The 25,575-nt window shown below is 46.0% G+C and overlaps 1 protein-coding gene across 1 annotated transcript in view; it reads right to left on the reverse strand.

Moving 5' to 3' along the window:
- Positions 1-25,110, reverse strand: part of Hn (phenylalanine hydroxylase) — a 126,535-nt gene extending 101,425 nt beyond the window's left edge. The window contains exon 1 of the mRNA XM_075675329.1: positions 24,821-25,110. Within this exon, the coding sequence (XP_075531444.1) occupies positions 24,821-24,859 (39 nt within the window). The 5' untranslated portion in view covers positions 24,860-25,110. The remainder of the gene's footprint in view (positions 1-24,820) is intronic.
- Positions 25,111-25,575: the final 465 nt, after the last annotated feature.

Here is a 25,575-nt window from a genome sequence, read left to right on the forward strand (position 1 = left end):
ATAAGTAGAGTTCTTCTAAAGGGGGGAGGGGGGGTGAGGCGAATGGTTGAGGCAACGACCGAAGGTGTGCTAAAAGATGTCTACACCCTCGGCGCTAACACACCTTCTTTCGGTAGTTGCCTCGCCCACCTGCCTTACCCACTCTCCCTTTAGAAGAACCCTAGCTATATATACAGTGCCGAGGAAAGCATATGTTGCTTTGAAAAAGACAAGTCCGCTTGTCGAAATGATGGCTCCCGCTTTTACCTTGTTCTAGTTTAGCTCATCGTCTTGCGATGTACGTATTTTATCTCGAAGGCTGATGATTCGCGTTTGACTGTGCCATGGCGATCACATATTAATAGGTTGATCTTCTACATTTTATTTTAGTGTATACTTCAGTCCAAAGTCCAAGCTGGAGGGGCAATAGATGCCTCAAGAGGACTTGTGAATTCGGTTACATATTTGTTTCGGGCTACAAAGCAATAGGACATGGCATTTACCCCTTCAGTTTCTTGGGTTATAAAGTCATGCACCTCGTAATCACAGAAAAGAAAAAAGGCACGAGGGGGGCGGGCGCAGAGCGCCTTCATTAAAAGCAAGAACCTTTCCTGAAATCAGTTTCCATTTACAGGAGGCACATATGGCGTGACGTCATGACGTATATGGTGGTGACATGGCAGCAGAGCATCGTTACGTTTCATCACTCGCTTCAGAAGGCTTGGTAGTCTGCTAAGTTCCTGCTCATTGCGCGACCCGACATAGTATCACAGCAAACGACAAGGAGAGCTGGAACAAGTTCCTAAGGATCATGATGTTCTGCTCCCGCGTGACCACCTTCTGCGTCATAAAATATGGAAACCGAATCTCAATGTAGAAGGGCTGTAACATTAAACTGCTGAGGCCTCTTTGTGGCTTACGAGCATTTCTTTCTACGGGTTTCAGGTGCGGGTCCTTCGTATAGCGCAATTAGGAAGTGGAAAACGTCATGTCATTAACGCTTATCTTCACCGAGCATGTGGCCTGTACGATTCTGCTCTTCATAGTGAAGCTCCCTTTGCCTCCTAAAAGAGCAGGGGGTGTATAACGGTGTATTACGACTCAACTGGTTTTTAAGTTTTATCAGATGAAAGTCGCCAGATGAGCTCATTTATTCAGAAGAAATGCCCGTTACGGTTTAGTAATGCAAAGCTGGTGCGCTCGCCCTTTTACGATATACAAGCAAGCAAAAAAGAACGAATATTTCGGTGTGCTTGGACTAGCAGAAAACAGAATGGAAACCTGTGACTGACGAGCCACTCTATCATAATACTAGTTGTCTTTGCAGCCGTTATCCAGTAAAAAATGACTCTTAGCACTATATGGACGATTTGCCAAGAAATATATAAGTGATTCGAAGTGGTAATCAGAAAAGAAGGACCAAGACTGATATATAAAAAATAAGTATGTGTAAAGGCGAAATTACACGCAGTTAAACAAATAAACAAATACGATATATTAGGGCAGGAACTCCACACTGGGGAATTGTCTTATAGTGCATAGCATTCTTTGTAATTATTTGTGAAGCCGATACTAGGTTCTTGAGACCAAGACTGCTGTGTTTTTTAGAGATAAGAAGCTGCAAATAACAACACGCGCACTATGACGATCTCCCTAGAAAACTCATTTTTACTACCAATCTTGCGTTTGGTAAATAAAAGAAATTTCGATCGCAGTAGGGCTTTTTTTTCTCGCATAATTTACCCGCCTACACGTTCGCCTTCGTTCCAACGCGTCCTCTTCAGAAGCTTCTCCCTGTTGCTGCGTACGCCATTCTCAGGTTACCCGAGCCATTCACGCTTATCTTGTCCGTGTGAGCATTCACCTGCTTTCTAACTGCGCCTCGGCAAGGCCAAATCAAAACGCGTCTAGCGTCTTAACAGCCTCGCTTGCCCGCTAGAAATTCATCGGGGTGTTCTGTGCCGCCTGCCGATGCATGCGTCCGGGGCACAGTGGTTTCAACGTCGGTCTTCTCTACTGCACTTCGTCTGCTGGAATACTGCCGTCGGACGATTTTAATCATGTTTATCTGATGATTCATAAAGTAAAAGTTCGTTTAAAATGAAATGTCTAGGAAGTCACAAAGCCGCTTGATGCCGCAAGGACGAAGTTTAGGCAAATATATGTAGTAACCCACAACTCCTATACTGTCTTACAAAGTATGTCGTCCTAGTTTCGGTGGCCCACGAGTAGGTGAATCTAAGCGTACAGAAATTTGCGTATTCACAGAAATTCACGTACTCAAGCCCATATGGCGTTACGGGTTTTTGAGACACGAAGCTGAAGAAAGAACGGAACGGAGCAGAAAATGACCCCGTGAACCTATCCAAAGAAGGATACGCATTAAATAACATTAGCTGGACGCTTAAGCTCCGCCTTTAAGAATGGAACGCGATAGCATTTCAATATTCCTGACCGATTCTCACGGTTCCGGGCGACTGCAGCGTCTGTAACCGTAATGATTACCGGGAAACGCTGGCGGCGAAATCTATGCGCGAAGGGGAGCTTTCTGGCTGAAACGGCAGATCTCTTATTGTTTCGCACTTTCGATATTTCAATCTGAGAACGTTTAACATAAAAATTACGCGTTGTCGGTGTTTTGTCTCATGAAATTGGTTTATGGGCTGCCATTCTCAAAATCCGAGAAATAACTTTGTAAAGAGCGAAGGCAAAGTCTGAGCCACTTCAATATAAGTGCCGTATAGAATACTACGGCTCGGAATGAGTTTTGTTGAAAAGACGGCCGACGCCGGATTTTCTGCGACACGAAACCCCTTAACGTTATCGCGTTAAAAGAAAGTAAGAAACAGGCACAGTGTTCGGAAACTAACATGGGACCTGGATTTGGAAGCATTCGACTGTCAAGGTGACGGCAGAGACGCCGAAACGGCAATGATGTCATTGCGGTCTCATTGGCGCACGGGTTGCGTATGATATGTTCTCAACGCCATCCAATTAGCAAGACCTTTTTTTTATATTTTGCTCTGCCATTTCCATCAGAAATGGAGAGAGGAGATAACGGCTCTTGTCAATACGACGCCAACGGATTGTAAAAATTGGCGAAAGGATGGTCGTCAATGCGACGGCTGGTATTTAGAGATTATGTTAAAATAAAAACAGCAACAACAGCAGCAACAGTAAGAGTCTGTATCCGTTATTTGAAAAACAGAGATAGCGAGAGCAAGAGAAAAAAATGCATATTTAAGAGGGCAATTGGTTGGACTCGATGAGGAATCCCTGCCGCTGAATCCCAGAGTCGAGTTTCCAAACAAAAGCGTACGTAGTGAGGGAAGTGCCAAATTTTCTTAAAAACGTATTTGCTATTCTTCGCTTATATTCATGCGCAATAATAGTGCTTCCGTGGAAAATTTGACTTCTCAAAACTAACCATCCACTTCATTTGCTATATGGCTGGCCCGACAATCATGTCTCGAGAAATGTCGATTTCTGCTTCCGTACATAGAGCAGCGATCTGTATGGTCGCCTTTTCCTACCTTAATGTTGCTTTATAGATAAACAATGAGAAAAAAAACTAGGATCAGCAGGAACGAAGCCGCAATATTCGCGTGTTACCCGAAGCCATTGTCACTTAATTTTATATCTGTATTCCTTGGTTTCTTACTCCAGTTATTATCTTTACCGTTCGGTGCCCACATTCCGAGAGTCTTGGCGATCACTAGCATCTGACGCGACTGTTTGATGAAGGCGCTTCAAACATGACTGCGTCGAAAAGAAATATAGCGAATGTTAAGCAACAAAAGTGGGTTCAAACACCGCGTCCCTTCGAAGTTTATTTTTCCCTCGAGCCTGCATTAATCAAGGTGCGGTTCTTTTGAGCAACAGACAGCACTTCTGAACTGAACCATAAAGAATTCAGTGTTCATTGCTACCTCAAGCGCATGCTGTCCTGAAGCGATGCCAAGCGCGGTAACATATCGAAGTGAATACGGCCTTTACTTTTGTCCGGGAGCGCTGCGTCTTGGTGGCACTGGCGCTTCGTCTTACACCTGGACAAATGTTAAGTATGTCAGCTGCCTTCAGAATTCCTGTCGAGTGGCTTACGTTCCACAAAGGCAGGTGTGAATCTAGAACAAATAGCTTGTTATCTAGCTTTGTTTTACTGCTCTTCGGATTTGTTTTTGTTGGAGATCACTGTGAGAGGCATTCGTACTGCAGTGGACATGAAGTGGGCCGATAATGATTATTTGTGCCTACATCGTCGGAGAATCTAAAGAAACCATAGATTATCCACGGCCGTGGACGACGCTACACACTCGTTTCCCGTGAGTGTTCGTATAGCCAGAAATTTCTTCACCAATACAGAGTCGCAGTATAACTGATGCCAATGTGAAGAAAGAACCAGCGCAGCTATTACTCTCTACGATCTCTCCCACGGCTATCCATCTCATCTATGTCGATGATATTTGCATTTGGACGTCGGCTGTGACGCGAATGCAGCTTCGCGCGAGGCTACAGAAGGCAGCCACTTTAACAACATCCGACCTTCGAGAACAAGGACTTCATATATCATATGAAAAGTGTGCAGTGGTGGCGTTTACCAGGATATCAATGTCTCCATACGTGATATCCGTCGACGGACAATTGATCTCGTGCAGCCATATTTCTGGGGGTGGTCATTGACAGAAATCTCTCCTGGACCCTTGATGTGAATTATGTTAGAAAACGCCTGACAGGAATTTGCCATATGTTTAAGTTCCTAGCAGGAAAGACCTAAGGAGTGCCAATACAATCTATGCTGCCACTGTACAGGGTCCTCTTTATTGGATTCCTGCGGTACAGCCTACCGGTCATGTCCAACATGTGCAGAACTAACCTGAATATAATCCAAAGCATCCAAGGCCAAGCCCTCAAGATATGTCTTGGTCTACCGCGGAGTGCGTCTACAACTGAAGTTATTGCGGTCACTCAATATTCTACTCTTGAGCGTGTGCACATAAGACACTTCGGCACTTGCCAGCTGTGTCGGAAAATCAATGGAAAGAATGATTTTAACACGTCTGGAATGGTACTTAGAGTACTATGAAATCTATCCACATGCTATGGCCGGATTCAGACGGGGCCATTCGTCAACAGACAGCGCTGTTGACTTGATAACATTTGTGCAACACCAAAAGGCCTGTAAGCGACTATCTGCTGCTCTGTTTCTAGACGTTAAAGGAGCTTATGATAATGTCACCCATGAAGCCATCCTTAGCACGTTAGAAGCCGTCGGACTTGGTGGTAAGATGTATATGTGGGTGTGCAACTACTTACAGAGGAGACCATTGTACGTGCACACAGAAAATGGCCCGACATCCGAGCATTACGGTAGCCGAGGAGTCCCTCAAGGCGGGGTGCTTAGCCCGACTCTTTTCAATCTCACCCTCCGTGCATAAGTTTAGAACCTGCGAAGCACCGTACAAGTTTCCATCTATGCGGACGACATCTGCATTTGGGCATCAGGTGTGACATGACTTCGGCTTCGCACTCGTCTTCAGAAAGCAGCCACAATGACATCTTGCTACCTTCGTGAACAAGGACTTGAAATTTCATGCGGAAAGTGCGCAATGGTGGCATTCACGAGGAAGCCAATGTCTGGTTACGGCGTATCTATTAACGGACAACTTATACCATACAGCAGAAGTCACAGGTTCTTGCCCATGTCACTACATCTACAGCTGCAGAGCTCGCCGCTCTCCGCGACGCGCTTCATGTGATAAGTGCTGAAAGTGCTAGGAAACGGGCAGTCTTGTGCGATTCAAGGCCGACCTTGCAATGTTTGCAGTCGTTTCTCCGACATGGAAATCACGATCAGCTCACGTGCGAAATTGTGGAACTTGTCCATCATTAAGCAGAAAAAGGCCATGATATATCTTTTCAGTGGATAATAGGACATTGCGGTATCACAGGAAATGATGAGGCAGATAAGGCAGGTCGGATGTCGAACCAAGAAGACCGCTGCGTCCCCATTCGTCTCTCAAGGAGCGACACCGCAAGATAACTTCGCGATCTAGCTCGCATGATCTCCTTAGCAGAGTGGAATACCGCACATGCAAGGCGCACAAGACTGCGCAGACTAAACCCGTCGCTTCAACTGAGACCTCCGGCCGGTCTGCACCGACGCGAAGCGTCTCTCCTGTGTCGTTTGTGGCTTGGAGTTGCCTTCACGAATGCCTACTGAGCACTAATTAGAATGACTGTTAGTCCTACGTGTGATGTTCGCGGATGCGAGAAGAACATTGACCACTTATTGTGCCATTGACCTCAATTTCAAACACAAAGACAATCTTTGTCCAACGCATTCAGGAAATTCGATGATCGTCCTCTGAGTGAACAGACGTTACTAGAGCACCCTCCCCACCGATCAACCGCTCAGAAGGCAGTGAAGGCACTTTTATGCTTTCTCAGAACGTCTGGTTTGCGAGAGCAGCTTCAACTCAAGTACTGTCCGTACGCGTACCTACACCTTCTCTCTCCCTTCTCTCTATTCCCCTTCTCCCAGCGTAGAATAGCCGACCAGACTCTTGACTGGTTAACATCCCTGCCTTCCTATGTTCCTCTCTCTCTCTCTCTCTCTCCCTAATGGCCAAAATACGAGTTACAATAAATAGCATGCGTTCTAATGCACCTCAGATTCACCCTGAGACCCGACTCGTGGTACGCTTCAAAGCGTTACATGTTGAGGCGTGTAGAAACACATAGGAAAAAGGACTGCGGAAGGGAAGCCTGTGCACGAGTCAAACATTTTAGCGGCAAATGGCTGTGTATGTTTATTCAGTACTACGTGCAAGAAGAAATAAATTTTCTGCAAATGCAGTAGTTGAATTGATAATAATAATAATAATATTTGGGGTTTTACGTGCCAAAACCACTTTCTGATTATGAGGCACGCCGTAGTGGAGGACTTCGGAAATTTTGACCACCTGGGGTTCTTTAACATGCACCTAAATCTAAGCACACGGGTGTTTTCGCATTTCGCCCCCATCGAAATGCGGCCGCCGTGGCCGGGATTCGATCCCGCGACCTCGTGCTCAGCAGCCGAACACCATAGCCACTGAGCAGTTGAATTGATGTAACTGCTATGGTGGCGACTTCATATTCTGCTTCGTTGATTTTTGATCTACCCTCGAACTATGTACAAGGCTAAACAGATTAGTAACTATAGCAGCTTTAAGTTCCACGATACTGAGCTGCAGATTTTTAAACCTTTTTTGTTTTTCGTCATTATACCTTGAGGGAAACACCCTTTGAATCAGAAAGAGCTGCAGAATTGTAGTAGGGCGCTAGATTTCTGAAGCAAGCAAAAATTCATTGCTGGTATGTAGTTTTCACCCGGGCTGAACAAACAAGAGCATATCGCTTCGCTTTTGGTCTACCTCTCATCTCGGTGGGACAGACATTCCAGGCACAAAAGCGGTCAAGTGCTTGCGACGTGCGCACGTAAGACGTGGAAATGTGCTCGTTCTTTTTTCCCCACAGCGTCTGAAAGCCGTCTACATTGTGCCCGCCAAGTCGGGTTCTTTTACCATACACTTTACATATTTAGCGCCCGAAAAGGGACGACAGACAGTAGCACGACGCGGACACAGCGCTGTGTACGCGTCGTACTTGTGTCTCTCGTCCCTTTTCGTGCGCTAAAAACGTAAATGTTATGGAATGCCAACATGGCCAAACTTACGCTCTTTCTGTTACCAGTTCGGTCATCGACACGTGGAACCACACACACATTTCGAAAGCTCGCCGTCTTTGTAACGCACGTTCCCGAATCCTTTCATAATATAGCTCCAATTTGCGTGCATACTCGGGTTCCCAGAACGCGCCTTCTTGCGTAAACAAGTTTGTCGTACCACAACGGACCTAGTGCCATTCTTTTTGTCTTAACTTAAAACCTGCTCATTTATTTTTTTTCTCAGTGTAGTTGGTTATTCCTGACCATTACTAAGGTCCAGAGGCTGCCAGTAGCAAGTGCGTCATTGTTGCGATATTTCGCAAGAGGAGCCTCGAGGGACTAGTATAGCGCGCCGGCACTCTTCAGAGTGACGCCAGCTTCTGCAGTCTAAGGCGCGCGAAGATTTCCTTCGCGTGTCGCCTTATCATAAGCAGCCTTTCGCGTCGAGAAATGACAAGTTGCAGAGAGACGCTTTTTAAGTTTATCCTGCTTAACGTCACGGGTGGCACGAGACAGAATGCAGTGGCTACTGACGTGCGGCGACGTCGGCGCGCCGGGCCACACCAACTTCGCCTGCTTGGTCGTTGCGCTACGATCGAACGGAGCAATTCGGCGGCGTGTTTGGCCACTGTCGTGTACTGGATTCCCTCCGTCCTTCGTTGCACCTTCGAATGTCAGCCTGGTCTATCTCCTTCCGAGTCAGCTTCGACTGTTGTGGTGGAGGACACGCGCCAGCTGTTTGCGCACCGCCATGATGGACAGTGCCGTGGGCGATCTTTCGCTCACGAGGAGACCATCGACCACATCCTCTGCTACGACGCTTCTCTCGGCGGCCAGGGCGCGTTGCCTTGCGCCCAGTGGACGGCACAGCACTCATAGAACGTCTGGGGAAAGAGTGTCGGAACGGAACGAAAAGAAAAACGAAAAAAGAAACAAAAACTCGTGGCCCTTCCCCTCTGCGAAGACTGACGACCAGGGAAGCTGCTGTGTGTGTGGGCCCCTTATTAGCGAACTGCTCCTCCGCCGCCGGTCGACCCGGCATTGCACTATCTTCGCGATTTTGTGTGTACACACGGAAACGATCCTGGCGCAGCTAGCCCTTAACAGCTTCGCTGTAAAAACGATATCTTGTTTCCCGGAACGAAAACCCAACCGAAATGTTATTTATTACTTTGTCTTGGAGTGAAACCGAAATATTCTTGATGGGAGGAGGAGGAAGAAAAACATTCATTGCAAAAAGAAATGGAACAAGCAGGTATCTTTCTGCTTGTGAGGCGAGGTGGCCTCAATCCAGGGATCCTGCGGTTCTTGCTGTCTCCTGGGCCCGCCGCACCAGTTACAACTGGTCACGTGGGATGGATTTTCGATACAAGGGGAAAGTCGGCAATCCGAGGCAACCGACTTCAGGCGACGTCAGAATTAGCGCGTTTATCTCAGGCAGGGATAGTGCGAGCTTTGGGCGGCCGAGCGCTTCACTAATCTCAGCCTGCCCCTCGGTGCGCCAGGAGATCGGCATCGTAGCAAAAACCAGGGCTTGCGCGTTGAAGATCTTATCGTTTCGTTTTCTGCGGGTACAACGTTTTCTTACCGAAGCTTCATTGTTCGTATATGTTCGTTTAAGTTCATTTTATCGAAACGGTCGTCTCGTATTTCGGCGAGTACACTCGACGACATGCTGCTTCTGAGATCATGCTCAGTGCCTTTACTGAAGGCACTAAGCATGATCTCACAATTCACTTATCGAGAAAAATAAATGCTATCTTTTTATCGTTACATTGCTTCGAAAATTTTTGCATGCGAACCAAAACCGTTGTAAACAATTACGGATCATTTCTTTTGTTCGTTCCGAAGCAGAACTGCAACGAAACTTTTTGCACTGCAACGAAACTAAAACACAACGAAAAACATTTTGTTCTGACACGCTGACTTGGAATGTTATGAAACCGAGCTAAAGACGCACATGTTGTTCCTTACTTTCTCAAAGATATGGGAACGTGCGACTCGGTCATTATCCGTACACAGAGTCGCTGGAGCTTTTGAAAAAACGCGTGGACTCTGCAGCCACTTTTTAATACACCGTGAATGCGATTGTGTGCGCGGATGCACCTCTTATAGCCTCTTTATTTTTTCTCCTTTTCTTCCTGCTTTCCTCATCAGTGTAGGGTATCAAACCGAGTTATAGCTGGTTAACCTCCACATCCTTTCTTTTTTCTGTTTGTTTGGCAAGGCATGGTTATGTGTGCTTGATCAGTTTCCAATTGACGCAGCTTGCGGCTGCAGGTTCTATAACGCAATGTATAGCACGTTTATCCCAATACAACGCGCATTGCTTTCCTCCTCATAAGGAAACACTTGCAGACCGCTCCATATAGCCTAGCTTCGAGCGCGCTGGCGCACCCTCTCCGCAAGCGTAATTCACACCACAGTGTGTCTGAGAAAAAATGCCCTGGGGCTCACCGTATCTAGTGTACACAAAAAGTCTCGGGACACCGTATACTGAAGCGACCGTCATACAACAGGTCGGCGCAGTGAAGAAACTAAAAGGTCGCAATGTCTGAGTTTGACCAAGTTCATGCCGTCGTGTCAACCATGTCCTGCCGGCGTCGCCACGCTGCTTCTGCCGTTCTATTGACGTCTTTGCTTGTTGGTCACTCCATCGCAGTCATGGCGTCGTGCTCGCCGACGACCTTTCCAGGCCAGTACCGCAGCAAAGTGGGCCGGTAGGGTATGCATTGTAGGTCACAGGTAGCCGAAGCCACGGAACTTTAAGAACGGGCACTAAAGAAATAATTTAAACGCTACTTCAGCAATGCAGTGTGTCGCTGCATTATTCTAATGCAATTTGCATTAATGTGGATAGCAATCTTGAGGTTTGTTCTGTCGTATATCTTTTTCTTTGTGCGTGTGCATGTGTGCGTATGTGTGATCGTAAATGCAGCGCGTTTGAATATGTACCAGGAGGTTACGGAAAGTTTAGGCAGAACTTTGAGTTCTTGAATTCACAGCTGTTCATGAAGGACAGTGCAAAAAGAAAAAGAACGAAAATAAGAGGCACACAGTAAACGAATATGCACACCCAATAATATTTCTGTCAATAACCCACGCCCTTTCGCTCTTTATGGGTGTGAAGTACAAACCTATTTGCACCGTTCAGGACCCATAAAAGTGTAAAATGGGTTACAATGCAGACATAGGAAGAGGAGACGAAGAACAACGCTTCCTGTGCTTGCAGATTTATTTTGCCAATTCCCCTTAACGGCTATGCGAAACCAATTCGCCCGACAGTCAGTCTTTCCCGATTATATTTCTCGAACTCACAGTTCAGCTATTAGGACAGCAGAACCAAGCTTTCTGGCCAAGAGCTGAACGCGTAGATATTTTATTGGAGCACGGCGAAGACCGTCCATTGATTGGTTGAGCGATGGAAATTCATCGAAATGTGTGGTCCAATCAGGTTTAGTTGCTTTAACGGCGCAGTGTGTTCAAGCAAGCAGGCCCTCATACCCTTGTTGCCCAATCACGGCGGCCCGTAGTTTAATCTCAACCATAATTACTGCCTGGGGCTTATGCGCTGAATTACGCGTAGAACTTTGTTCCAGTTAAACGTTAACCGACCGTGGTTTCTGTAAGGTGAGTGGTTAACTTTTCATTGACGCGAAGGGAAAGTGGCACGGCGTCATGAAACTTAAGCTTGATCACAGCTAACTTACTCCCTGCCACAGCTAGCGCACTTGTCAGAAAGGAAAAAAAACAAGGTTATTCCGCGGAGTCATGCTCACGAGATATCATGCAGGCGCCAGGGCATGGTGTAGAATGAATACAACCTATGTGTCGTTTCTAATTAACACTATTATTATTACAGAAAGGTAAATGTGTCCATTAAGATAGCTAACAATTACTACACCACGTTTTGAGTTGCTGTCTTCAAACTTAGCCGGATTGAACTTACTTCATTTTTTTTAGTAACAGGTGGTTCGGTGAAGGAAATTAGAAAGCTCCAGCCTGTTTTCACGCACCCCTTTGACCACTGTCTGATTATATGAAGCAAGGTTTTGTTGACGGCCGCTACAGGTGCCCTGCACATTGCCAGGTGGCGCGAATGTCGGATATTGGAAAGCGCCACCACATGGCCCTTTTGGCATTTGTTGGGACATTGCCTCCGAGATCGGTCTGCACGTGATGTCGGAGACGTTGGCTGTAGGAAGGAGTGTACGATTACGCTGGAAGTACCGAAAATTGCCGCGCGAGCTTAGCGTGATGCTCGTTGTGGCCAAAAACAGTGGGCCCGCGATCATAGCCACAGGACTGCTGTCCGAGGCAGGGACGAGTTTATTTGCGGCGCTAACCTCAAGAAGCGAAACCTGATGTGTACTGCAGGCCTCGTCTACGAAGTCCAGGAGGCGGGGAGCGCGGGCGGTTTCAAAATCACTGTGACATGTATTCCTTCAGCTATAAGGCAGAAATTTAATAAAGAACTTGTGTTCACCGCTACGTGAGGGGCTCTAGATTTGAAGAATACCGAATGACCATTTCTCGATCTGCTTTTTCCAGAAACGAACGACCTTTGAAACTAACATCACGTGATTCTATCGACGATTATACGGGGCTGCTTTTCGAATGAAAAAATAGCAAGAAAATTTTATTGTCCAAAAAGGAGGATTAATGGCGATGCGCACGTTCTCATCCGCATTTACTGATTTCGTAAGCTTTAGTTCATCCTTTTTTTTGCTTGGAGTGACATTCTCACAACCGTTGTTGACTAGAGCTGTCTACGTGCCAGGTTCTCGTTTGTCCAATTGATATGCTTCAGCTTATTATACGTGTGTATATAGGCGAGGCATGCAAAACAATATCAGTAATATTGGAACGCGCCGCCTCAGCCATCCGAAAACCGGATATATACTACTTCGAAGGACGCCATAGTTCGCCATGTATGTAAGTAACCGCCTGGCAGAGGGATCAAGAGCGCATGTTTATGAATGTGAACTCTGTTAACGTGAAAATATTTGTTTTTTAAGGAGGCTTGCCTACAACGGGACGGCAGCCGGCAGGAAGTCGTCATATCGCTATCACCACATCATTCGTGTCTTCGTTTGTTTCCAAACCCTGCAGAACATTTAACGCCTGGCAGCGAGAATTATCGCAATAGAGGGAAAGTATATCTACTTGACCTAAATTCATTTCATTTCATTTTATTACCTTAAAGACCCCTTGCGGGGTATTACGTAAGGGGTGGGTGGTACAAAAATACAGGAGGTTGCTCACTATCTTATTTTGAAGACAGAATACTCGTTACTTCATCCACGAAGGCAGATGAGGTGGTGATGGCAGCGACGTGGTGGGGAAGGCCGTTCCAGTCTTTAGCTGTACGATGAAAAATGATGACGAGCAGGTGACAGTGCGCGCGCTAGGGCGAGCAACATTCAGTGGGTGGCCTGTGCGCAGCGATATGCGTGAAGGTGGTACAATGTAAGGTGCGTGGCGAAGCGAGCTGATGAAGAATTTATGGAATAATGATAAGCTCGCGATACGGTGACGGTGCGCTAATGTGTCCAAACCAGACTCTATTTTTAATGGTGATACGCTGACATCATATGAGTATGTCGAGTGAATGTATCTTACGGCGCGGTTCTGTATGGATTCTAATGCGTTGCTGAGGTAAATCTGGTGAGGATGCCATATGGGTGATGCGTATTCGAGTTTTGGCCTAACCAGTGTTTTATATGCTAGTAGTTTTACTTGTTGAGGAGCGTTGCGGAGATTGCGTTTCAGAAATCCCAAGGTTTTGTTAGCAGATGATATGATGTTAGTTATATGCGAGCACCAGTTTAAATCATGCGTGATCGTAATGCCTAGGTACTTAATAGAGTTTACAGTGTCGATTGGGGTGTCATTAATTGTGTAGATAAAGTCATGCCGATTACGGCTGCGGGAAATTGACATAGATTTACATTTATTATTGTTTAGTACCATTAACCATTGATCACACTAGGCTGTAATGTTGTTCAGGTCATATTGAAGATATGACCTGAACGCAGTGTTAACGCAGTGTTAACGTTTGAAAGCCATTCGGCAGCCTTTATTATTGAAATGCACGATACTTTCAAAACTTCACGCCCATTACGCCTGGTCTCCTGGGCAAAACAAGTGCAGCAGAATGTAAAATAAACGCACGGCGGGCAGCTTCAGGATCCGCTCATTTGCCATCAAGACAAGGCCAACGAAAATAACGAGCATGTAGTTGACTTTCCTCGACGAACAAGCCGGGTCCAGAGTTTGGGACGTTGCTTCTCCGATAACCAGGTCGACAAAAGCTTCCTAGCTGTAAAAACTGCTGCACCCCCAGCACAGCAGGATACGCGGTAAGTCTAGACGAGGGCCATTTGCACTGAGCCTCACGAACCTACGTTATCAGTTACTATTCGAGCAAGGGACGGAAGGCTTCGGTTCACGGTTGCGGACGAGGTAAGAGAACGAACTAAACGTTTTCGACATTCACGCCGCCAAACTAGCGGTAATAATCTATTCTTGGCCCGCTTATTCTTAAAAGAAGGAACCGTTTCATGTATTGAAGTGCAAAAACACGTGAAATGTCTATGTGTGTCGTCTCACAAGCTTTGGGAAAAAACTTCTCGAAACTGGTGTCGTCCTAAGCACTCTTTCCAAGTGGCATCCACTTGGAAAGAATGGGAACCTTGCGAACACATCTGATACAGTTCTTAAATTGTCATATGTGCCACAAAGTAATCTTGTGACAACCTAATTGGCAAAATTATGTTAATAAGCAACTATGCATATTCATTCATCGTACAAGTAATGTCCGCTTCTTGGATTATGCCAGCTCAAGGCTGAAATTGTGTTATTGCCGCACGATGTTAGAAATTCTGCATGGTCACGAAAAAACAAAACATCCAATATGAGTTCATCGCTGGAAAACGGACGAGAGCAGCAATAGAAGAACAAACACTAAAACGTACAAGAAGCACCGGCGTGCGCAGCGTATTGAGTGCTTCCAGCTAAGTCCTGTTTGCTTTGATCGCAGCTGAATTATAATGCATAGCTTTTAGGAAAGTACAGGCGTAATGTATCGCATCGAAGCTTCTGTTGCTTGGCAGACAAACATGAAATAAAAATAAGATCGATGCCGCTAAGTGCAGAGTACCTTTTATACGCTGCAGAAATGATGTGCGATTTCTGTTGTTTCATTTGGTTTTGTTAGGACATCGCGTAATAGAGACAGGCTTCTAAAACCTTGCTACCGCACGTCCGAAATTATCACAGAAATTAAAGTATTCATTCGCAAATGAGAAAAAAAAAACACTCAAGAACTACGTCAACCGACGGAATGAGTTTGAGGTTGATACTAATTATTTCATTAGGCGATATAAAAATATTTGCAGCACTCTGCTGATGGAAATCGACGCACAGAGAAAAAATAAAAGCTACAAAACATTCGGGTTGACAGTGATTGCGAATAATTGAAATTTGACAAAGACGTGGCTTGAGAGCTCACTGCGCGTTGGAAGGCACTGAGAATTTCTTTCTTTGAATCGCCCGGAAACGCGAGACTCGCTTTTTTGTGAGGCACTTCTCCCCCACAAATGGCAGGGTAGTCACTTTTTTTTTTGTAAACGTCATGTGCAAGTAAAGTTTGCCTGTCCTAGGACATCGAAAATAGCCATCGTTGCTCTCATGATGAAACTATGCGCCCGAGACATGCGCCATTGGATGTCAGCTTCACCGCAATTGTTCTCACATATACGATGACCTCAGAGGTCATTAGCTGGCAAACGAGCCCTGCAGAGAAGCGTACTTTCCAAATTATGAAAAGGATCCATTTGTAAATTGATAGCGTCTGCAACCATTAGGGCGAATGCTGGAAAAGTTTTTAAATATGGCGAAAATTTATTTTTAGTGCACCGTAAGGCTGTGCCTAATGTCCTTTGTCGCCCAGGGTATGCCAAAGGTTGCCGCCTACGTACATGTTACCGTAGTCGGCTGGACGAATGCTGCGACAACGCAATTTCAAAGCATCTTAGGCATTTAAATTCGAGTTTATTGCCCGCGGGGAAAAACAGTAAGAAATATAGTTATTTATCTCTTTATGTATTTTGCCATTAGTACTAACGATTACAAAGCTTTAAAGAATATAAACATGTTTGAATTTCTTGAACTACAGAAAATGCTTCACGACCGTACAACTTGCGCACAGCGGAACACTCTTTTTCTCGTCGTTTGTGGTGATATACAAACTCGTGTGAATAAAACGTTAGACATCGTGTCGTAAACAAAGGCTGTTGCACCATTCGACCAGCTGCCCACACCATCTCACACTTATGACGACAGCCCTTGCCGGACGCTAAACGTAGCTCTTATTGCAAGAACAGCCGCCATCGTCTAACACGACATTCAAAACAAATGTTCGTTTTTTTTTCAGTGGGATGTCTTACTTGTTTTTTTCTTCTCTTTCTTCATCTCAATAGTAACTGGTAGTACCAGTGCAAACTGTGTTAGATCTTGTGCTTTATTGTGTCTGTTTTGCATTCCCTGCAATCACCTTCACCAAGTACCATACAACTAGCCGAAGAACAAGAGAAGCCAACAAAGACGCCAGGGACAACATAGGGGAAATTGCTTGTACTTACTAATTGAATTAAGGAATGATAAATAAATGGCAAGGAATGTGGATTAAAAAAATAAACTAATTGCCGCATGCGGGAAATGATCCCACGTCTTCGCATTAGGCGCGCGATGCATGCGATCGCCCGCGTAATGCGAAGACGACGTGGGATCGTTCCCCACCTGGGGCAATTTATTTTTTTTCATTCACTTTCATTGCCATTAATTTATAATTTATTTAATTCAATTAGTAAGTACAAGCAATTTCTCCTTTGTTGTCCTTGGCGTCTTTGTTTGTTGGCTTCTCACGATATGATTAATAAAAACCGGGCTGCTCGGTTAACTCCCTTTCTTCTCGTTTATTATCCCAAGATTATGTTATCTTATAGACCACACTATTACTTTTGTCAGCAACTGTACGGCGCTGCCGGAGTGACTTTTGTTGAAAAGAAAACGCCTGGCATGATTAATCAAAATGTAGGCAATGGTATAGCTGTGCTGAAAAGGAAACACATGGGCACCAACCACGCAAAATAGAAACGCTCGAAATCTAACAGAGCCTAAGAAGTATCGTCTCCCATCACGGACCCCTGTTCTCAGATAGTACGGCAGGAGTTTGTTGTCAATATAAGCCTAAAATGGTGGCTCTACGTGCCTAAGCAGATGATTACGCTAGAGTTTCCTAGAAAATTTACTTGAGGGAACTGTGAAGCTTGTCCCTACGCGGTACCCGCCTTGGTTGCTCAGTGGCTATGGTATTGGGCTGCTGAGCGCGAGGTCACGGGATCGAATCCCGGCCACGGCGGCCGCATTTCGATGGGGGCGAAATGCGAAAACACCCGTGTACTGAGATTTCGGTGCGCGTTAAAGAACCCCAGGTGGTCGAAATTTCCGGAGTCCTCCACTATGGCGTGCCTTATAATCAGAAAGTGGTTTTGGCACGTAACCCCCCCCCCCCCCCCCAAAAAAAAAAAGGTCCCTACGCGGTCTGCTGGTATTGATTCAGTCAGCTAGGAAATGATATTTGTCTAAACTTCGTTTAGATCTAAACCGGCTTCGTGACTTTGCGAATGGATCATTTCCAACAATACGTTGCTTCGTAAATGTAAAATTTAAAGTTATTGTGCGTGTGCGCACAAACCTATTGCCTTCATAGGTTTAAGAAAATATTATAAGCCAAGAATTCACGAGTACTGTGCGTAGCGTAGTAGATAACGCATTAAGAACGTGTGAAGCCATTAGGAAGAAAGATAGACAAATCCATGTGCTATATATCCTTTCCACAGGGGCTGAGCGAACGCAGCGCCAGAGTTTCCCCTATAGTGTTTTGTAGGAAGTTCTATCCCCCTTTTCCTGGTTCTATTCCCCTTTCCTCCACCCGCAGTGTAGGGTAGTGAATCGGGTGCTCGTCTGGTTGACCTCCCTGCCTTTCATATCCTTTCTCTTCCTCTCTCTATATATACGATCGGTAGGACGCGATGGTTGCGATTACACGTCTGTTTAGTCGTTTGAATGTGTTGGCCCCACATAAAGCCGTGTCATCTAATTCCGCTCAGTACTGGTAATCCATGCGTTTTACAGTAACTATCATGGCCACTGTACTCATAAGGTGGTTTGCAATGGCACTCTCTCAAGATGACAAAGGCTAAAAGACCTAGAAGAAGAAAATAAGTCTTAGTTGTAATAGCTTGCCTCTGTCTTGTTCTTAGCCAACTTTTACCATTTTTCTGTGGATTACCTACTCGGCAAATTTTCCACACGGGATTCAGTGTTGTCACCATAGAATTTAGCGATCATTTTTTTTCCTCTTTCGCATCATGGCAAGGTTGCCTTAATGTTCTTTCAAAATCGCCAACCTGATGCGCGTCCACTTTTTACACAATTATGTCGTGATCACCTATCGAGCAGTCAAGCTTTCAACAAACCCTGTGGGTATCAGAATGGAGGTAAGATTACGACGGACTCAGGCTCAAGATATCCTTAAAAAGAACGTCATGTTAGCCTTAGAGGAATACCGACATGACTTTCGCTGAAGTTTTTAGACATCTAAACACTAGAAAAATGTTTGGCTTGCCACAGAGATCCCTAAATATTTTACTTTTGTAGCCCTTTTAAAAATCAGTTTTGGTTTCAGTTCCGAAAAGTGAAACGTGTCATAACGCAGAAGGTTGTCACGCGGGAACTGGGCATCGGGATGTTTCGGCAATCAGTGCGGCTCGCTACGTAGTATGCTAGGCGCATAGCCATTTGTCGCGCATAGCAGAAGTTCCAGCGAGCTGGAGCCAGTGCCAAAAGGTCACGGTGTCCTGCTGCCATGTCACCAACTTTTTATGTGTGACGTCATAACACACATCTTGGGGAACAAAGCCACAGCTGCTTTGTAAAAAAGCTACTGTCGTAAATTATTATAGCATTCCCAAACTTTGACAGAAACTTAATAATAATAATAATATTTGGGGTTTTACGTGCCAAAACCACTTTCTGATTATTAGGCACGCCGTAGTGGAGGACTCCAGAAATTTTGACCACCTGCGGTTCTTTAACGTGCGCCTAAATCTAAGCACACGGGTGTTTTCGCATTTCGCCCCCATCGAAATGCGGCCGCCGTGGCCGGGATTCGATCCCGCGACCTCGTGCTCAGCAGCCCAACACCATAGCCACTGAGCAACCAGGGCGGGTGACAGAAACTTCTTAGGGGTTTCGAGGTCAAAGGTATTCAGTTAAAGCAAAATAAGAAAAATAAACATAAATGTTACGGCACTATTCTTTCAAATTCAATTTGTTGCTCCCAGACCTTTCATTCGGCAAGCCGGACACGCGCTTTGTGCACCTTTTGTCGAGTGAAATTCGCAGCTGGCACAAGCACTCGCACTCTTCTGTCGACCTTGCACTTTCTTGGTCAACTAGACTGAGGCCAGACGACGAGGCTCGACGTGATAATTTTCGAATGGGATGACGGGGTTCGCTCCCTAGATATATTCGTGCCAAATGAGATGAACGCAAGAAGGGGTGTGCGCGGAAACGAAGCTGCTTCGCAGCGAGGGGAATAGGCAGGCTTACCCCGGGGTACGATAAGAGGCCAAGTTCATGGGTATCTACTTCTCCGGCGTCCCGATAAGCTACCGCACGTGCCACGGTCTGAGCGTCTCGCGGACCAGACGGCATCAGATGACGCCGGCTCATGACGCCGGAAATCTTGACAGAGAGCTCCTGGGGGTCGCGAGAGCAGGAGCTTATCGTGGCCAGAGATGGCCCCGAGGGACCTACGCAGGCGTCCGCCGGTTCCTCTGGTCTCAATATCGATAGAGATTTCGATAATGGACGCCGTGTGGGTATGTTCGTGACTTATTATGGAAGGTGTCCCTTCGTTTACTTGATCGCACCATGAATATTAAACGGGGCAGGCTAAGTCATATGAAGTTTATATCAGAAATTACGGGGTTTTCTTTAGTACGCACAGTCGAAGCTTAATAGAATAGTAAGTCCAAAAACCAAACTCCAGAGCCAGTGGGACCAGCTACTGTTGGAAAGACATGGTAACTATTCAGAAAACGAACCACTACTGGAAGTTTGGTCAAGTGAACAAGCGTATTAAGAATAACAAAAACGCAGATGGTACATGCAAAGCATGCATCAATGCGTTGCCCAAAATAAACCGATGGGCTGCACCAAATGGGTTTGAGTAAAGATACAAAGCGTGATACATAGATATGTTATTTCAAAAGTTAAATAAGCCATTCAACTTCATAAAGTATTCTTTGGTACTCGTGCAAAAGGCAACCCTTGGTGATATTCTGTTACCGGGTAATGAAGTTTATAGTGATATAGAAGATAACAGAGCTGCAAATTTTAGTGTATTCGTTGTAAACGTTTCACACGCTAGGATAGCCGACTGCAACTGCCGTCATTAACGATGTTCTGTATTAAAATATTCACTGTAAGCGTCAAGCGTCAGATGCCTACAAGTTATGCCGGTTACTTCTCGGAGAATTACTGTAGCTTCCATGGCAGTACGTTACCGCAATTTCATGCAATAATCCCTAGCAATCTTGCCGTTATGGCTTTAGGGACTTGAATACACTGTTATTCAGCGCGCAAGGCTTCGAACTGCTGGTGTCGGGTGTCAGGCGCCTGCATCTTCAATTAAGAAGACCTGCCGCAAGGCATATATGTAAGAAAAAAAAGGACTTCAAATAGACGCATACCGTCCTTCGTGACACAGATATTGCAACGGTGAGTTTAAGAATTGTCCATCATCTACTGGGTAAAGTCCTCTGGAGAATTACAGCAGACATGAGTTTTGATTCCCTGAGCACTTGTGCCTAATCTCCTGTGCACTAGGGCAGACCCACCGCAGGTGATGATCGCCCGCCGTAGATGGATGATGTGAGTACTTGACACATGCTGCAGGGTTCAATGCGTGAGTCATCTTAGGCTGCTTACGCATTTTACGGGCAACGTGTGCCTAGCTATCTATGTATGCATGTTTATACATATGTATAATCCTATCTTACTGTTTCTCCGCCTGTGTGTGTCACTGAATATGCTCCGTGTTCGAATGGGTAGCACATCGAGCTGCTGTACTGATGGAGCGAGGTTCGAAACCAACCTCTGGGCCAAGTTTGGTCACTGAATATGTGGCGATCTGTACATATGGGACCCTCTTCAACGAATCTCTTTCACCCCGACATGGGCCAGCGTAGATGCAGGACTGGGTATATGCCGCTACTCAACGAATCTCTCGTCAACTTGGATAACTGAGTACGTGCCAGTGAGTGTGCGGCGAGTGGGAGAACAATTCTCAGAGTACGCAGGCGCCAGTGCTCTACGCTTCCAATCTCGGAGGTCACGCGCGTAATTTTGGACGTTGCTACTAGATGGCCCAGCGTGTCCAGAGAGAGCCGCGAAGAGGGTAGCCTCAGTGGTCGCATGAATGCGTTTTCCGGTGTTCGCGCGCACCGCCGTGTCATGCATTTCCGAGTCCACACGCGGAGGGCGCCGAGTGTTCTCGGGTAAACGCGAAAGAGTCATCGCACTGCAGTTCACGTCTCATACATAACTCGTGTCGACGGTGACATTACGTTATGTCGCTATATTAGTTCAATGCTAAGCGTGAGATGGGTTCGGCCCAATTTTTTGCGGATATCAGTTTCTAGTAGGGGCGGCGGGGTGATAGGTGACAGCAAGCGTCAGTGCTATCTGAACTAGAAGCCTCCAATGACTAACTTGCTGCACTCAGGATATATCACGGGGAAGGAAACAGACATACGGTGGCATGATGGACTTGTCCCGTCTGAGAAAGGGAGTTTCAAATAAGAATGATCAGTGAGCCATTTAGTCGGCCATGTTCTTGATTCAACTTCCCCTGAATCCATAGTATTGGCGTTGAGGTGTGACGAATTGTCTAGTCTGTAGTCGTACCGAAGTTCCTAAAATCGTCAATAATCTGTCATTGGAAGCTCGAGCGGGTGGCACTATGCATCAGCAGGTTCAATGGCCGCTGCTTCATCATAGTTTGGTCCATGGACGAGAGAGCAGTGTGATACTGTGTACCGATCTTTTGAAGCAATTCGAGTGACAGGGAAGCTTGCTCTTACGCGCAGTGGGTTTAACTGGGCATTCATAAACACCGTTTTCAAAGGACCGCCATATTGGTGACACGAGCATATCAGAATATAAGGTCTTCTTTTAAACACAAATTTTCATTCAGCCGGCGGATAAAGGATTCGCAATCACTGCAGATAGTGAAGGCTACACTTTTCTGCCGTTGGACTTTCTCACCTAGCTTCAGTGCCTATACTAAGTTCCACATTTCGCATTCAAGATAATTTCTCATATTTGTGTAGCTTTCGTGGTAGCTTTCTAAGAGAATTTACTACCAGAACTTACGGCCGATGTACAATGGGTCGCTTCAATAGGGCATCTCCTGTGCATTTTCAGAGCACAGAAGGAAGTTTTTAGGAAGCTGAAGTGACCGTCAGTTAACGTGGCAAGGGGCACCGTATGAAAACAAAAATATCACATTTTATTTCCAAAAAAAAGCAGATATTTCTTTCGAGACGTTTTCTGCGAACATTTCATAGTCTCCTGGATTCATTTCACTTTGCTGCTCGGGAGCTCACCAGCAAAAGGTAATTAGCGCTCCGAATTGCTTCCGTCATGACATCAAGTGACCTTGAACATGAGCCGAACGTTGCATACTGCAGCAGCATGACATCGCACTGCGGACCTTCCATGTCTGACCTTCTACGCACTGTGGCAGACTTCTATGTTACGAAGCACAATGCTCGGGAGGCAGAGAAGGTTATATGTGCCTCAGCGGCGTAAAAAACTCGTGAATCGCGCGCAGGAAAGGTTAATGAAAGAACGGAGTTTCCTTACAAAAAACAAGAAGTACATGAAATTATACATAGTGTGTGAGCAACGTGGAATAATGTCATACGCGCCACTCGGCCATTCGCCATCTCAAACGCGAGAGAGATATCAAATGCAAGTAATTGCAGTAGACGGCAATGACAGATAGTTCCTTAGTAGCCTTACCGCGCGTCAGCAACGCCAGCCGCTTCCGCTGCGTTGGCGTCGCTGGCTTTCTTGGTTATTGTTTGTATATAAATGGTTCAACTGTCGGGCATCTCAAGTGATTCCTTCATTGCTAGGCATGTTATTGCGTTTGTTGCTGTCACCGTGCGGTGTGTCGGATATGTAGTGCTTTTGCTAGAATAACTTGCCGCTGGCATAGTTGGCAAGTCATTATGGTAAACCAAATCAGAGTGCAAACAACACAGCCGCCAACAAGCACACACGCAGTCCAAAAAAATATGCCCCCCCCCTCCATGACAACGGCACTCCTGTCTTTGGAGTCTTTTTTGAAGTTGTTGCCTGTGTGGGTGATGTGTGTTAGTGGTGCGTTTCTTGAGACCTGATTTGTTTTGCCATGATGTTTTTGTGCTGTGGTACCTCAATATGAAAATGGCACTTCACATTATAGAGGTTGGCTTTTCCTTCTACGTTGATTGTATGCCGTTAGACGCGCGAGTAATGTAGACGTCATCATTTACGGTTTATCTTTCTCAATTTACAAAGATTTGTAGTAATCTAAACAAATCAATGTAATTAGTCGGTGTGCGCATGCATAATCACTGCCAATTGCCGCATCTATAACACAATATGTTGTTGAAATGATAAATTCGCCGTAACAGAACCGGTTGAAGCCAGGAAGATGAAGTTTAGACAAACATACTAACTTTGCATCATCCTCATGCCGCCTAAATCCCCATACTTAAGGCTACCGTAAACACTAGCGCCAAAATTCTCTATAGTAATTTCTTAGAAAACGCTATGCTTTCTGGTCATCAGAGGCATGTGCACATGGGAAGACGTATGCGTTCTGGACAGAAAAGTAACGTGCCCAGTATGCTCAATGGAGGACATGTACTTACAGTTCATGACTACTATTGTTCGAGCAGAAGGTAAGCCCGAAATGTCGTGAATTTCGTTATATTCTAGAATAAAGAATTTCTTAGCCGTGTCTTGTTTGGCACATCTTTTCAAGCAGTAGAAATTTTTCTTGTACAACGCATCACAGGCCTTAGAGAAGCTGCACATGACAGACTGAGTTTTGTGCTTGGTCCTGTGTCTCTTTTCTTACTTCTGTGTCGCGCTGTTTAAAAGTATATTCTTACTACTCGGAGAGAGTTCCTCCTGCTTTCCCACCCTCCATGTATCTGCTGTTGACAAGCAAGCCAGGAGCGGCGCCATGTGTTTTCTACTTGTTCTTTACGACAGTGTCAGACAATCAAGATACGGTAGGAACAAGTTCCAGAAATTTCGAAACTCATCAGCGTGCATCAGGAGCAACAGCGGCAGCGATAAGAACTGCGAAAACTGCGTTATCGGCAGACTAAGAAATCGCATAGGAAACGTGAAACCTCGAAGTTGACAATTCCCATGACCCGTGCACTGACCCGTTCACTTGCGCCAATAGTACACAGACGGAAGCAAAGCGTTCACTATTAATTACGCGCATAAACAAAAGTAAATACAAAAGGTCGCTGTAAACTCATCAAAATGGGAATTGTGGGGTATGTATCAACCCCCCCCCCCCCGCCCGCGACGCCACTACAAAGCCAACACTTTATACTTTGCTTGACCTGAATACTGCCGCCTCACATTGCCTGTTTAGACCATTTTCGCGTGGCCAGTAGCTGCAACAATATGAGCTTAACAATATTGGTTTAATTGTGTTATATTGCATGGATGTATATACGCGGACGAAGCAAATCAAAGCTCTTATATTAACCCGTTCGGCTAAGTGTAGCAGACTTATGGAGTATAGGGAATCACGCTTTTATTTGCCAATTCGCGGAAAGCACCAGATAGTTTTCTACGCTCAGATGTGTGCAGTTCGTGCGCACAGGTAGGCAATATTGTAGCATGTTCTTCCCGTGTAGAGCGGGCCTGGTGCATAACTCAAGCTGGCGATTGAAAACGTGATTAAACTTAAGCATGTCCTACCTTTCCAGCTCTTTCACCACTGTCGTTGACTCCGTTCATGTCGCCGGAATGTCTTGTTCTCCGATTCGGCCCAGAATTCGGGAGCGAGAGCGCGCGTCACGTGTGGTTGGGATCGCTTCTTCCGCGGTTCAAACCCCGGGTTCCTCACTCAGTTACTGGTTAACCCGCGTGCACAGGTCTGCTCGGTCTGGTAAAAAAACTGACACGTCGCGCGGAGCTTCCGAACGACCGTCGCAGCTAGTCTTTCAGACTGAAAGCAAGCTCGCGTGATGCAGCTGTTTATGTCCGGCTTTCTGGTGATCTGACCACGCCGGCGTCGCCCAATCGCAGCCGGTCTAGCCTCGAGTTAGAAACCCCCTTTCCCGTAATCGCTGTCGACCTTCTTAACGGGCGTCTATCTGCAGCACACGTCGTCGACGACAGCTCGCTTGCGACGTCGTCTGCTGTTACAGCCCGCGGGCAAGGGCTTTTCCAGCGCCATGGGATAACGAGTGTTTATTGCCCTAATATGCGGCGAGGAAATCTCAAAGAGGTGGCGCACAACAGTTTATTTCACCGTCGCTCTGCGACAAGACACCCATCGGAGTGCTGGGCGTCCTGTCTTAACCGGCGGGCATGTCTGCGGGCATTGAGAGGCGCCACGAGCACTTACGATCGAGTGGAGTACCTTTAGCCTTCGAAGTCCTGAGCTCTTGCAAATTTGCGTAGCACTGCGACACACTGTAGCGAGTCGAGCCACTTTGCAGTTTGAACAC

Source organism: Dermacentor variabilis, chromosome 11, assembly GCF_050947875.1.
Source record: "Dermacentor variabilis isolate Ectoservices chromosome 11, ASM5094787v1, whole genome shotgun sequence".
NCBI lineage: Eukaryota > Metazoa > Arthropoda > Arachnida > Ixodida > Ixodidae > Dermacentor > Dermacentor variabilis.